The 15,024-nt window shown below is 38.3% G+C and overlaps 1 protein-coding gene across 1 annotated transcript in view; it reads right to left on the bottom strand.

Annotated features, from left to right (window-relative positions):
* Sacs (sacsin molecular chaperone) overlaps positions 1-13,868 on the bottom strand; it is a 54,004-nt gene extending 40,136 nt beyond the window's left edge. The window contains 5 exon segments of the mRNA XM_047552564.1: positions 2,873-2,984; positions 6,251-6,336; positions 7,894-7,981; positions 13,459-13,609; positions 13,748-13,868. Coding sequence (XP_047408520.1) covers positions 2,873-2,984; positions 6,251-6,336; positions 7,894-7,981; positions 13,459-13,609; positions 13,748-13,758 — 448 coding nt within the window. The 5' untranslated portion in view covers positions 13,759-13,868.
* Between the last annotated feature and the right edge of the window lie 1,156 nt (positions 13,869-15,024).

Below are 15,024 nucleotides of genomic sequence, written 5' to 3'. Positions count from 1 at the left end.
TTGTTTTTGCCCAACAGTTAACCTTAGTTGATTTAAAATGGCATCTAACAAAGCGGTATATAGTTCTGCCTGCTCCACATCCATTAAAAATATCTACAAAGACACAGAATAAAGGACCACAAAAACTCAGCAGTAAACACCAGGCATGAACAAACCTCTTATCAAAAACTACAAAGAACTATAAGGCCTGTGGAAGGGAATTAAGAAATCTAGCAGGGGACACACCCTGAATGAAACATTAACAGAAATGCAGCAGACCACCAGCTCAGAGGAAGACACACATCCCTCCCACTAACAGGAAAGTCAGGAGCCCACCCTTTACTGCTTGACTGGCTATTTAAAACATTTATTAAATTACAAAATAAAGACGCATTTTTTGGACAAATTCAAATAAACCAGTGCTTATTTGAAAAATAATTTCCCCCCACATCTCTTCTCTAAGGGTTTTGAAGGTATCCAAATTGCTGTTACAGGTCCTAAAAGAAAGAACAAGGTGAAAAATACCCCTGTAAGGGAAAGCTTCCCTAGGCCTTGGGAAATGGAGTTTCCTTACACCCTATCTGTTCAGAGTCAGAACCAAAGAAAAACACAACCCTACAGGAGCACAGGGAACTGGTCAAAATGGTCCAGATATATATCACTTCTCATCCAGCAAGAAAAGCCCTGTTAACACTCAGTGTTTTTAATTCAAGAGTTAATTCTGATGATACTCATTCTGGAATTAGGAAAGAAACCACATATTTTTCCTTTGCTCCAATCAACTTGGGAGTCTCACTGGATCTCTCTCTGTTTCCCCCACACCATCTATCCTGATTAAAAGGGAGTGCTCTTGGTACAAAAAGTGAGATATAAAAGGAAGAAGCATCCTGAGAGAAGAAAAGAATTAGCAGAGGCCTGCAAACTATCTTCTTTACCTTGTAAACATGCTGATGACAGATCTTTGGGAAAACTCACAGTACTTACTAGGAGAAGATCCTCAATTATTGGGTAGCTTCAAAAGGTGGCTTATTATAAATATGTCTGGAATTTATAGATTTATGAAGGATAATCCCCTTGAAAATGTCATAGCTATGTGATTATCAGAGAAAAACACTGGTGTTTTATGATCAAAATAACTCCTATGTGTAAGATGATCTGCATGTATCACACAGAGATTATTTCTGTTAAACCAAGGTCAATGCGTGTCCTAACACAGTATCAAAGAACCTAGGGAAAAGTAACAAGAGTCCCAGCTTCTCCATGTTCCCTTCACCTGTGTGTCTTAACTCTTATCTTTGAAAGACTCAGTAAGTGTAATGCTGAGTAAGATTTCTTATTCTTGTACACATGATTTGCCACCTTGGCCTTCTGTTAGCTCATCATATAAAAAGAAAAAAAACAAGCTAGTCAGAAGAGCTGTCATAAAAAACTCTAAGTATCAGTAAATGGAAAAAAAAAAAAAAAAAAAAAAACAGAAATAAATTGTAATCCAAGATGACTGCTCATGTCTAAATGCAGAAGACATTCCCAAATATGTAAGAGCACAGAGGATCTTTGATGAATCTTTTTCTAAATATAAAGACCACTGCCACCTACTTTTATGTCAACTTTTATTTTAAAAATGATTAATCTGATAATGTTTTTAAAGAGCCTATCTATAAATATGCACCAACTCAGCTAAATAATCTAATTTAAAATATTTTTTTAATGCGGTAAAGACTGGAAAGCAAAAAATCCTAGACATCTGGCAGAATTTTGAAGCAAAATCTTTCTAGGATCTCTTCACAATCTTACCTTTACTGTTCTACAGTACATACACAACATCACAATAAAACCAGACATCAATTATCACATCTGTGATCTTATTTAATCATCAAAACAACTAAAAGACAAAGTTTGCCTTTGCTACCGTTTGTTGGTGAGCTGAAATAAATGTGAGGATCAGAGGTGCCACCTGGTGCCCCTGTGCCTGAGGAGCTAATAGAATGGTGGCCCTATGTAGGACTAGGACATAACTTGAGGTCCCTGGAATCCAAGTTGGATGTCTTTCCATGTGGTTACCTTAAGTCACAGGCTTATGAATCATAAAATCTTACACATTAATCCTGTCATAAACTATCTGACCTCTGAGGTGACTGGCCAGAAAGCAGCACAGTGGCAGAAACTCAGAAAGCAAGCCTTTTGATGTTACCAGGTTTCATGCATCTCTTTTTAAAGAACAAAGAAAGTGCAACTTCCAAATCACAAATGTGATCTAAGAATGACTGTGCCAAAAATTTAATTATCAATGACAATCACCCTCCTAAATCAAAGAATCTCTGAAAATCTGTGAGGAAAGTGACGGACCCTTATTTTTCATTTACAATCGTCCTATCAACTTCAGAGCTGCACTAAAAGTTATGAACAGTCCTTTCAACACAATGCTTCACAGAGTATAAATATACTCAGAAGAATCTACTGGTTATGGCTCTTTTGTTATCTTTTCTTTCATTTCCTGTTCCCACCTTCCCTTCATTCATTCCCACCTCTAGCGTAAAGTATCCGTGGAGTAGAAAACAAAACACAAAGCACAACCTCATACACCTTCTTTCCAAAATGCAAAAAAAGTGTATTCGTATAGAAAGTGAAAATATAAATCCAAGTTGATTGAATAGAATAAAACACTTATGTAATTATATTGCTTGTTATTTTATTTTGAAATTTTTCTTTGTTCTCTAAAATGATCAATTGGCAGAGACATCTTCCATCCAAGAGAAAAATGCCTGAATAAGTGTAATTAAACATGCCAAGATGTGAAATGCAAATGATAATTAGATTGTTCATCAAAGTATCATAAATCATTAAAATCATTTGTTGTATAATATAAAGTTTGCTCCTAATTATTGATTCTTACCCTGATATTGTGCCATATCTTTTGACCAAAGAGTCTCCGTTCCATATTGAGTTTCATCATATAAAAATTTAACTTCTGTGGCCCCAGCATCTTCTGCATTCTGAATTAATTCCTAAACATGAAATATATCAAAAAAATAATATATTTAGTAACACAGCTATCTACTATACATCTTTGTATTTAACTACAACAATTTAAAAAGTAAATATATTTAAATAAGGGAAATCCACTACTTATATCATTATCTTTAAGCTCTGGTGAGGTTACTATAAAAAGTAATTATTACATACATATGAGGAAGTGGTTGAAAAGTCCTTCTCCAATTATATACACCTAAAATTCATTTTTTAAGTCACCATTGCTAAGCTTAGCCTCTAAATACAAATCCTGGAACTATTTTCAACTGTCTCTTCAATCTACCTAAAGTCTTTTATCTCCCTTAAAAAGAAATTATTTCCAAAAGCTGCACATCTTGTTCTTTGTGGGAGGTATAGCATGTTCCTTGAGTAATTTCCAAAAATAGCACCTTCATTTGCTTACCACACTTAGTATCAATCTATACATTCTCTTTAATATGCTACATTCTTGACAGCCTGACACATGAACATGGCATTCTCCTGCCTACGCACAAAGTGTGATGGTCAGGACTGTTTCAGTCCTTTCATAAAAGAGATAATAATATTGTTCTGTTGTTCACTTGGTGGATGGTGGCTGAGTGGATGGGTGACAAGAACCCTGTAATACAGAAATGAAAGGATTAACACCCATCACTGGCCTCAACAAAACTTCCAACCCCAAGCACCCCAATCACTTCTGGATATCTACCAAAACTTGCTGAGTCCTGGTCAGTTAAAAGAAACTTCATATTAAGATTTAACCCCTAGGGGCTGGGGTTGAAGCTCAGTGGTAGAGCACTTGCCTAGCATGTGTGAGGCACTGGGTTCAATTCTCAGCACTGTGTGTAATAAATGAAAAAAACAACAACAACAAAAAAAAAACAAAAAAGATCCATCAATAACTAAAAAAAAAAAGATTTAATCCCTAGAGCCAGGTCATAAACATCAAAACATTGATCTGAACTCCACAGACATTACCCAACCTAGCTTATATTCTTCAGATCTTGTCTAAAGTAAGGAAAGATCAATAGATGATAATTTCCCAAATGAGCTATGACTTAAACCAAACCATATCAAGAGATTCTGTTTAAATAGGCAGGTCATTACAAACACAATAATCACCCTGTATTAGCACACTCAGGAACCTGACTTGGGGAAAAGCACTGTATTTTGCTGCACGATCGTCACCACCATATTAACATTTATTCAAGAGTACATCCTAACCTTGCCTTAAAGATAGTTTAGTAATAAATGATTCTTAAGAAACACTAGCACAATTTAAACAAACAAAAACTTCACATAAGTTTGCACCCACTTTTTTTAACCAAAAAAAATGGCATAAAATCTGCAACAATTACACAATGAAATATAGTACCTCTTTTATCTCCCCAGAACCTTGAGATCACTAATCAGAGGTAGGGAGGAGTAAGAATTCAAGAGAGCTGACACTGATACTATAGCAGTATGGAGAGGAAAACCTTCATCAGAGTAGACAGGAGACACTTCCACGTGAAATGCAACAACTAAAACAAGGCTGAAGGAATAGTGCAGAACTAAGAAGTCAGGTTTGAGACCAGGCTTTGAGTTCATCAAGAGTACTGCGAAAGTTGGGGTGTCTCAGCTGTTCAACCCCAAACTTGAGTACCTGAACTACTCCCTTCTACTGCATTCTTGTCAGCTACTAATTCCTCCTATTTACAAACTGCCCATTTCTCATAGGATTTTTAATTTCTTAAGCCCATTTTAATTCTATTCAGCCTAAAAATCTCTAAAACTTAGCAACCTTATTAATATTATGATATACAGAATAGGAAATAAGGATGAAAGAATTAGCAAAACACAATAGGAATCCTATGAAATGATGGCACTTTAAAGGTTGGATCTTGTCTTCTTTCAGATATTTGTGATTTATGGGTATTTTAGGAAACAGATGAAGAAAAAAGAAGATAAAATATTAAATCCCCAGCTCCAAATAGGATGGGAACCTTTCTCCCCAGCTATACTCCTCAGGGAATCACTTTCAAATTGATTCTGAGAAGCAGCAGCAATAAATTTTGCATTTGCTCTTGGGCAGGTCACTAAAATATCTGGACCCACTTCAACAAATACCACAAAAAGCGTTAGCTGAGGTACGGGCACTTTTTTTAAGGTTCCTATTAAATCTAGCACTAAAATATCCAAGAAAAAGAAAAAAATTCTACTGAGTTGGCTACAAAACAGATATACACAACAAGCAAAGGAGAACGAATCACCAGCTGTTTGCAATAGACCTTGCTCCAACCACTGCCTCATTTCCCAGCAATGATCCAAATCACTCAGTGCTGAATTGATGAGACCCTACTCCTGTCAACAACTGCACCTTCATTCTGAATTCACTCTGTTCACTTCTCTCTGCCCCATAATATATCCCAAATTCATACTCTTCCCAGCTTAATTTTCCTAAAAAAATCAATATAAAAAGTTTGCAAATTAACCTTCTGTGAACCATTGGTGTCCATTATGAAACTCCTTCAACATCTCATCTCATGCCCATCATTAAAGGCAACACAGTGCTCACTCAGTGCCTAACTGAGCATGACTGTGAGCTCAAATGACCAGTCCTTACCATCTCTAATGAAATGAGGGCTAAGATACCAAAGACAACAAATACTAAACAAGTTAGGATAAAAACACGTAATAATTAATCTACTTTCAAAATTCATTAAGGAAGCTTGTTATCAAAGTTAAACACAAAATCTAATTTTTGCAATATCTTTCTTCATTGCTCTCTTTTATGGTAATTCGTTTTTTGTTTTTAATGAGTACATTCAAAAAGAATGTCCTTCAGTAGAAATAAATAACTAAAGTAATTATCCCAGTAAATAAACGTGCCCAAAAAAGTAACCTAAATCCAAGAGCCAAATAGCCATGTGTTGCAGGTCCCTGGTATAAAGTTTACATTAGTTTGGTAGGCTGGTAATTTGGCTGGTGTGTGATGCTCGTGCACCGTGTTCTACACAACTTCCTGGAGCAACACTTTGTGCTTAATGACAGTACACAGCAGCTCAGTGAGCTCCTCTGCCGTGGTAACTCATATTCACACCAACTCCATTCTCAAACTCATCCCATCCACCTATACACTGCAGTCACAGAGGTAAACAGATACAGTCATTTAAATCTAGACAAATTTTTAAAACTTCAAACCCTAAAAAATTTCTAAGAAATTTTACTGTGTCTCATTTTTATAAAAGAAAATTAAACATGAGCACAACACACACCCTACCTTAAGAATCTGCCCTCCTTCTGGATATCTTCTTAAAATGTCCTTGAGAAAATCAACAAGTGGTGGAGTTGTTTGACCAAATCGACCTAAAATACAAAATACCTTTAAAATCATTTAGAAAAAAAAATCCTTGATTCATCAACCATGTGTGATTTGGTTCCATGACACAGATAACTATATAGATGGTATGGTTGGTTTCATATATCTCATGTAGGACCCTGGTACAAAAATCTACCTAAGCAATTCATTATAAAGTAAAGCAAACTGAATTTTATCAAATCTCAAGATTTTTAACTGAGATACAAATTAGTACTATCACAAAAGATTAATTCAAAAAAGAACACGATGGAGGTGGAAGAGTTGCTATTTTCCAAAGTGAATAAGTGGTGCTATTTGTCATTACTTTGCCAATATATTATTAGCCAGATAGTGGTGCCCTGCGTCACACACTTAATACTCTCAAACTCAACCAATGTTTTGATGACTCCAAAATTCAGCAGTCTGTGTCTCCATGGTTGTCTAGTTTAATTACTCTGTAGCCTAGATATTCTTACATCGATTGATGAAGACACCTTCGAGAGCTAACAGGAAATTATAAGAATGAGTAGGAAGTAATTCCTCAGAGGCACACAATTTTAAAAATCTGTATGTAGGTAAAAAGTAATCAGTACTTTAAAAAAATCTAAGTCATTACTATAGGTTGAGTGCTCTTTATCAACTAGATAAGGAACCAGAAATGTTCCTGGAACCAGAATGTTTCCTGATTTCAAATTTTGCAGTATCTGCATATACTTAATGAAATACTTGGGGGATGGAACCCAACCCTAAACATGAAATTAATTTACATATCATATTTGCCTTACACACAACACTCTGATGATAATTTTCTACAATATTTTTAGTATAATTGTTTTGACTGTGAACTGTCACATAAAATCAGTCACAGAATGTTCTTTCCATTTGTGGCATCATGTTGACACACACAAAGTATTGGATTTAGGAGCATTTTGGTTTCCTAGTCTAGGGATACTCAACCTGTGCACAATTTTGGTACAACTATCCACCAAGACCAAGACTACAAAAGACCATTCCACAGACTACTACTCCTCTCTCACCCATCACTCGTCTAGCTCCACCCATCCTTGTTCTCCTTTAACCCTGGTATCCCCTCATTACATCCCAGCATTATAGGTGTTCAATTCACCTTTAAAACACAATCATTTTTAAACCACTTTACTGAGGCATGACTGGCATACAAAAAACTACAGATATTTAATGTATACAACATCAGGAATTTAGAGACAAGTACACCCATGAAACCATCAAACCATCATTACCATCAATCCCACACATAAACTTATCCTTCACTTCCCAAAGATTTCTTCCCATTCCCTTTCTGATTTTTTTTTCTTTTGTTGAAGAGCACTTCATTTAAAACCTACCTTCCTAGAAATTTTTAAGTATACAACACAATATTCCTAATCATAATCAGAACCTATACTATACAGTAAATCAGATCTAATTTCTTCGCAAAACTGAAACATTGTGCCGTTTGAGCAACAACTCCCCGCAGCCTCTAGCAACCATTTAACTCTCCCATTTCTACATAAAAACACAATCTTCATGTAAAGTTGATATTATACCTCCCCCTTTTAAGCCTTTTGACTGAAGGTTTACAAAAAGATGACGATTTTTGGAAGTCACATCTCCGATCCTGATCCCGTTGGGCAACTAAAAAGAAGAAGATAAATGTGTGAAAAGCAACATAATGTCTAATACTATAAATTCAAAACATTACCTCAAATTATTTTTCACTTAAATAATGCTTGGTAACTGTTCTTATCAGGAAATATTTTCCTCTGAAGTGAAGATTACAGGGAACAAAAAGTTAAAATCTTTATTTAAAAATTTAAAGAATTTATAATTAAAAGATTTAAGGTTGCTTCTTTAAATAATTAGAAATAGATTACACATATTTCTATCGGTGATAATTTACATTTTTGCTGTTATTTTTGTTGTGCAGTGCTAAGGACTAAATTCAGGGATTCACACATGCAAGGCAAGAGCTCTACCACTGAGCTATACCCATAGCCCAAATACAGTTTTAAATGAATCAGATCATTAACATATAGAAAATCATTCTTTTGATCAATATACCTAAAGTGTATTTTTTACTCAGAACATAGGTTCATTAAACCTAAACAGACAGTACAGTACAAAAGTGTTTTTAAACTGGTTAGAATAATTTACTTTTTAGGGTACTTAACATATTAATATGTAAGATAAATTTTTGTTTCTTGGTACTAGGGACTGAACCCAGGGGCACTTTATCACTGAGCCACATTACATTCCCAGCCCTTTTTATTTTATATTTTGAGACAGGGCCTCATTAAGTTGCTCAGGGCTTTACTAAATTGCTAAAGCTGGCCTCAAACTTGAGATCCTCCTGCCTCAGGCTCTCAAATCCCTGGATTTACAGGCATGCACCACTATGCCAGCTCTCACATGGTCACTTTCTTAGAAAGAGTTATACTAAGTAGTATTTCCCAAATTTTAGCAGCACTTCATAAAAATTTACTCTCAAAGAGCATCCCATAGGATTAGTATTTCTATAGACACATACTTCACAAAATATTATCACAGATGTTGCTACCAAAAAGAAAAAAAGGTATGGTGTGGAAAGAAGGGCCAAAGGAGCCCTTACGACCCCTGAAGCCATTTTTGGTCTATAACATACCTGAAATTGACTTTCCTGGAAAATGTCTTGATATTTGCTTCCCTTTGGGCAAATTTTCTACCATAAAAACAGGCACAAGATTTATTACTGTGATCCGTAAGAGAGATTTTTTAAAAGTCAGATCAACTGGGTCCACTCTTGAGTCTTCCTAATATGGAATGACCTCATAAAGTCAACAGTGTACAAAACATTACTCAAAAGCTCACCTGAAGAATCACCTAATGTATACTTCACTGACAGTGTGGGGAGGACATTACTTACTATTCTAAACATTCAACATTTCTAACTGACTAGCACTCATCTTATATGATATCCTCCAAGGTTTCTGAAATTCAACCTATGAAAAGGCAAAGTCACTAACTTCCCTTCCAACACACTCTCATCTTTATTTCATCTCAAGTCCACCATACTGGGGAAACATCTCTCTCCAAACCACATCTCCAACTAACTTCTAGATCCCGGAAGGTCTATCCCCCCAATCTCTCTAACCTAACTTGCTCTTTTCTATTTCCACTCACAGACCCTTCACATCTCTCTTCAATTTTTATACCCATCTCCCCTATCCAGTCTCCTTTCCATACATCATCCTCATCCTATTCCCATATGTAAAACACAAATCTGAGCACACTGGTACTATTCTGAGTTTATAGAGTACTTTCATGCACATATTCCCACTGAATCTTTAAGCTACCCTACAAAATTAGTTTACTATTTGCACAGGTGCTTCAGCAACATGGATAAGAATATTAATAGCAGGACTGTTTACTAACAAGAGAAATTTAGAAGCAACCCAAATTCTGTGACATATAAGCACAATATTATATAGCAGGTGAAAATGAATTAACTAAGCTACACACAATTTGGGTGAATATTAATAAAACAATATTGAATGAAAAAAACTAGTTCTAGATTACTACATATAGAAAAAGTTTCTTATAAAGTTCATAAAGTTAAAAGTAAACAGTATGTTGTTTTGGTTATATATTTAGGTTACACACACATATTCACATATACTTGCATATATGTATACACAAAAAATACACTTATATAGCATTAAAACAACACCAAAAGAGGCAACAAAATAATACACACATAAAGGAAGAAAGGCTAGGAAGATGACATACAGAGATAAATACAAACAATTGGACAGTGTTCTAATTCTCTACTGAATGATGTTATCATAGATTTTCATTCTACTGTTGGTTAATTAATTAACTAATGAATTACTAAAAGACAGCCCTGCATAAACCAAAGATTATTTCAATTTATTGTGGCTAAGGTACATTGAAAGAAAGGAAGGCACAAAGAAAGGCACTCAGGAAGAAAGGAAATCTATACTGCAAGATGTTTCCAGATCTTAAAGACTACTTAGAAAGGAAGAAGACACCAAGTAGGACCACATCAAAGAGATATAACTGACTACAAGGGGCTGGCAATCAACAATTCTGGTAGACTGTAATCTGTGGCCCATTTACAGGGAAGTAATTCTCCAAAAGAGCAATCAAGTGCAGAGATACCTTTAGTAGCACCATCTCTTATTGAGCTTGCCAAGATTTGGGAGTTTTGCTTAGGCCTCTCCCATACCTGAATACTCCAATCAGGCAAAGTAATGTTAGCCCTATTCAAACCTACAAGCAAAGTGCCATATGAAATCCTAACAGCTGCCCATTTCAACTATTTTGTTTTTAACACAGAGATTATAAGACAATGTGAACATCTGAATATTGCCCTTATAGCCTTGTCTGCCTTATAAATTTCAGAGATGCTCATCTTGATTTACTAGGGAACAATAACTCTCTCCAAATTATTAATCAAACAATACAATATTAACTACTACCTTAATTTCCCAACACCTCTTCCTTTGTTTAAAACAGCTATCAAAGATAGAGATGCTGAAGAGTAAAAAGCTGGGGAGCAGGAGGCATGGGCAGCATTCATGATCCATTAAGAGACAGAAAAGTAATAAATCAAACTTCTGAGTTGGAGGCTCAAACACATTTGGTAAAAAACAAAAAGGGTCAGGAAGTGGCACAGCTTTAATTTACAGGTTTGGCCTCTCCTTGGGGAAGGAGGTAAAGTGAGATATTTATGAGTTCCACTTTCAGACCAGAAAAGGCAAAACAGAGACAAAGAGAAAGAGTATAATAGATGACCAACTAAGGACTAAGTAAGAGGTTATTGTTGATAAAATCTAATACCAACCCAAACCAGTAAGTGACAAGGAGTTGTCAATAGCTTTAATTTCCAGCCCATCCTTAAGTATTCAGAATTACCATCAATAATTCTAATCTAAAAGTTCCAAGCAGCATGAAAACTAAAAAGGAAAAGAAACTTCCATTTCTGTGAAAGATCTGCTTACATAAGGTGTCCCTTTTGGATGGCATCAGCCCACTCTCTTTGAATCAGAACTGTGCCCTCTACTTATTTTCTGCGTGAACGTCATACTTAACTTTTAAAGTTCATATGTTAACAGTGCAAATCCTTCCCCTCTGTTTCAAAGAGCTTTGCATTTAACTTTTATTTATCCCCAATAGATAAACAGATCCTCTATGAAACAGAACAGTAAATAGTCCATAGACTTCAGAATCCTGCAGACATGGGTTCAAATCCTGACCTGATACTTCATCTCTTTGAACCTTGGCTCACCCTTGTGTTTCAGTCCCAGAGCTCTAGCTACCTGTTGGATTTCACTATCCAGTGAGGACCTTAAAATTGATTAAATTAGTTTTATTGTATTAATATTAGAAATAAAAACAGAACCCAATATATGAAGTAATTTGGCCTTTGTCATATATGTACATTGATAAAATAGAAAACAGGATCTAGGTCACTCTTTTCTCTGTTGTGTACATTTTCCTAGATCCTTCTTTGAGGTCTCACCATCAGCTAAACCAAATATAAAAGCAAACTGATCACCATACCTCCTCCCCTAATTAGTTGCCCCCTATACTTATTTATCTCTGCTAAATGAACCCTTATTTTCCTGATCTGACTTTAGGTTTTGTGACATCCTTGACAAGGTCTTTTGACTTATTTATTTTATATCCACCCTCAAATCCTTGAGATCCACTTGGTACCAAACTGCCATAATTCTTTTATTCTTGTAAATCTTTTACTTTTAGTTTCACCTTCACAACCACAGTCTAGAACCTTGTGGCCTCATATCAGGACAGTGTACTACCTGGTTCCTTTTCACCCACCCAACCAATCCCAAACATTATGCCACTGCAATTTCTATCATCCCCCATATCCAGGATTTGCACAAACATCTGGTAAAACACTTTCAATGGTAAGACTGAGTCACAAATGAGCCTTGAGGTATGATCACATCTAGAGGACAAGATGATAAAGTAGAACTAGAAGAGTAACCAAAAATGTGGGCACAGAACCAAGAGTAGAAAGGAAAGGGAGGTTATGAGATGGGGTGGGCACAGAAAAAGAGATGAATAACAGTATGATCTTTTTCAAGTTTGTCTAAAGTCCTCAATCAAGTCAATGTCTACATGCCAAGGAACACCTCAGGGAACTGATAAGAACTGAGCCCACCCACAGAGGAGCATAAGAACAGATCAGTCAGATACCTATATCTAAATAAGCAAGAAAACTCACCCAGGTATATGGAAAGTCCAGAACACACTTAAGGATAAAACTCACCAGTACTTTATTAATTATATTAGGTAGTAAGGAAATCCAACAGTAGAAATGTCATTCTGTATTGTTCAAGTACTTCTTATCTATCTGTTCAACTCCCTTTGACTCTTTCAAATCCTCAAAATGATGCTTTTTCATATAAAAATGTGAACATACTAGACTAAATGAATTTTCAGTAAAAATGTCTTCAACTAAATTACCCCTTTAAGAAAACTGTAGAATTTCCACCGATCTTAAAGGATACATCACACTATGAAATATTACTTTTTTCCGAAGTTTTGATCTACCAAGTTATTTGTTAGTACTTCAAAAGTTTTAATGTAAGTTCTCTCCTCCAAATTTGAAGCTGTACTCGTAAGTTATGTCTGAAGATCCTTTTCAGTACTAGATATCTATAATTCAGAAATGGGGGGAAATTTCCAAGATATCAACAGTGAGGATATTTAACAATATTCCAGTTAAACTGAAAACATGAATGGAAAGGGTGAATAATGATTAAGTCACTTCCATAATGATGTCTCTAAAGTGAAAAGAAAAAAAAAAAAAAAAAAAAAAACTCCTCAAGGTACAACGTCCACTTAAAAATTACCTTAATTTCAGTAAATGAAGACTCGGGCAAAAAATTGGTGGTGGGGGCAATACAAATGTTGGACTTTACCAAGCACTATTAAATCTGAGTGACCGTCTTCCATGACACAGAGTAAAGCTCCTCGCTCCTTTATCAGCAAGCGGTGATGTGCTACACCCCAACAAAGGGGCAGGCCCAGGTTTCAGGGACCGGAGGCGCCCCTTCCGCGCCGCCCGAGTGCCGGCCGCCTACCTCTCTGTCGCCGCGCCACAGCCGCTGCTCGGACACCGGGAAGCCAGTCTCGGCGAAGATGCGCTCCTTGAGGTCGCGCGCGGTCCAGGAGGCCGGCACCTCCACGGTCCTGCAGCCCACGCAGCCGGGTAGGACGGTCACGCGGACCCACCTGCACCAAAGGCAAAGGACTCTCAGTGGGACCTCGTGGGGAGGACCGGCCCCGCCCCGAGTCCACTGAGCGCGCCCGCCCGCCGGGTCTCTGGCGCCGGACCCCCACGCGGCCCTCGGCCCTGCCCAGGCTGGTTACCTGTCCCCCATGGCGGGCGTCCTCAGCCGCGGGGCCGGTGTTCGCCCCCCAGCACCAGCGCCTGGTCACCGCCAACCCCGCCGCACGGAGAGGCCCTGCGCGGGCCCCGAAGGCGGGATCCTCATGGCGCAGGCGGCGCTGCTGCGGTGAGACTCAGCCGCAGCCCGGGGAGCTACAGCCCAAGTGAGATGGAAATGCAAGAGGAAGCCGCGGCGGAGGAGGAGCAGACCCAGGCGGCGGCGGCGCGCTCCAGAACAGCAAGGGCCCCTGCAGGCGCCGCCGCGGGCACGCGCCCGCCCGGACCGTTAGCTAAGGAGACGCCCCGCCCCGTCCTTCAGGCCCCGCCCCCTTAGCTGAGGAGCCGCCTGACCCCGCCCCCTGAGCCCGGCTTAGTCCAACCAGAACTACTAGCCGAGTAGCCTCCGCCCGGCTCTTCAGGCCTCGTACCTCCCGGTCAAGTCACGCCCCACTGCACGCAACCTGTAACTGAGGATCCCGCCTGGCCCTGGTCTCCAGGCCCCATTTAACCCAACCCCAACTGAGGATCCGCCCCGCCTGTCTTGGCCCTGCTCAGCCCTGCCCAGCCCCGCCCAGCCTAGCCCAGTCGCTTCACTGCAGCCCTAACCTCAAACTCATGGCAACGGTATTTGCAGAATGTACATGTAGGGAAGAGAGAAGTTTCCCCTGATGGAGATGAACAGTGCCTTTAAATGCAGAACTAGACGATTGTAGGGCCTACATCTTCAACTCTAATGCTTCAATGGAAGCATCTAAATAAGATTTACTGTGGTCTCAGGCATGAGAGGGAAACGTGATTGCAAAATACAAATGTCTTCCATGGTTTTGTTTCGTGTTTGCTTTCAAGGCACAGAAGTAGAATGAGTGATTACGTTTGCCCAAGGAAAAGCAGCCAACAGCAAAGTAATAGATGAGAATACGCATAAATATGTATGTTATGGTATGTTAAAAACAGTGAAGGGTTAGGGAAAATAATATTCCTGAAGGACAGCTCCCCAAGAAAAACGGAGGGACAGTGTGGCTTGGGAGGAGGGAGGAGAAATTAGTCAAGCATTAAACCTCTCCCAGTACATCCTTTCCCAATAACAGTGGGCCCTGAAGGGATAAGGCAAACTTTCATCCCTTCCCAAGTTCATCTCCAGCTTTTGGACCAAAAGCAAATATTTACCCCTTCCCAACCCCAGTGCATCTTGAAGGAAGGAGGCAAGTACTGAAATGCTGGGCCCTGGACTTTGACCTTCCCCCATTGCAAATTAGCC

This window comes from Sciurus carolinensis, chromosome 5 (assembly GCF_902686445.1).
Source record: "Sciurus carolinensis chromosome 5, mSciCar1.2, whole genome shotgun sequence".
NCBI lineage: Eukaryota > Metazoa > Chordata > Mammalia > Rodentia > Sciuridae > Sciurus > Sciurus carolinensis.
Note: the sequence above shows the minus strand (reverse complement) of the source record. Positions and strands in the feature narration are given on the sequence as shown.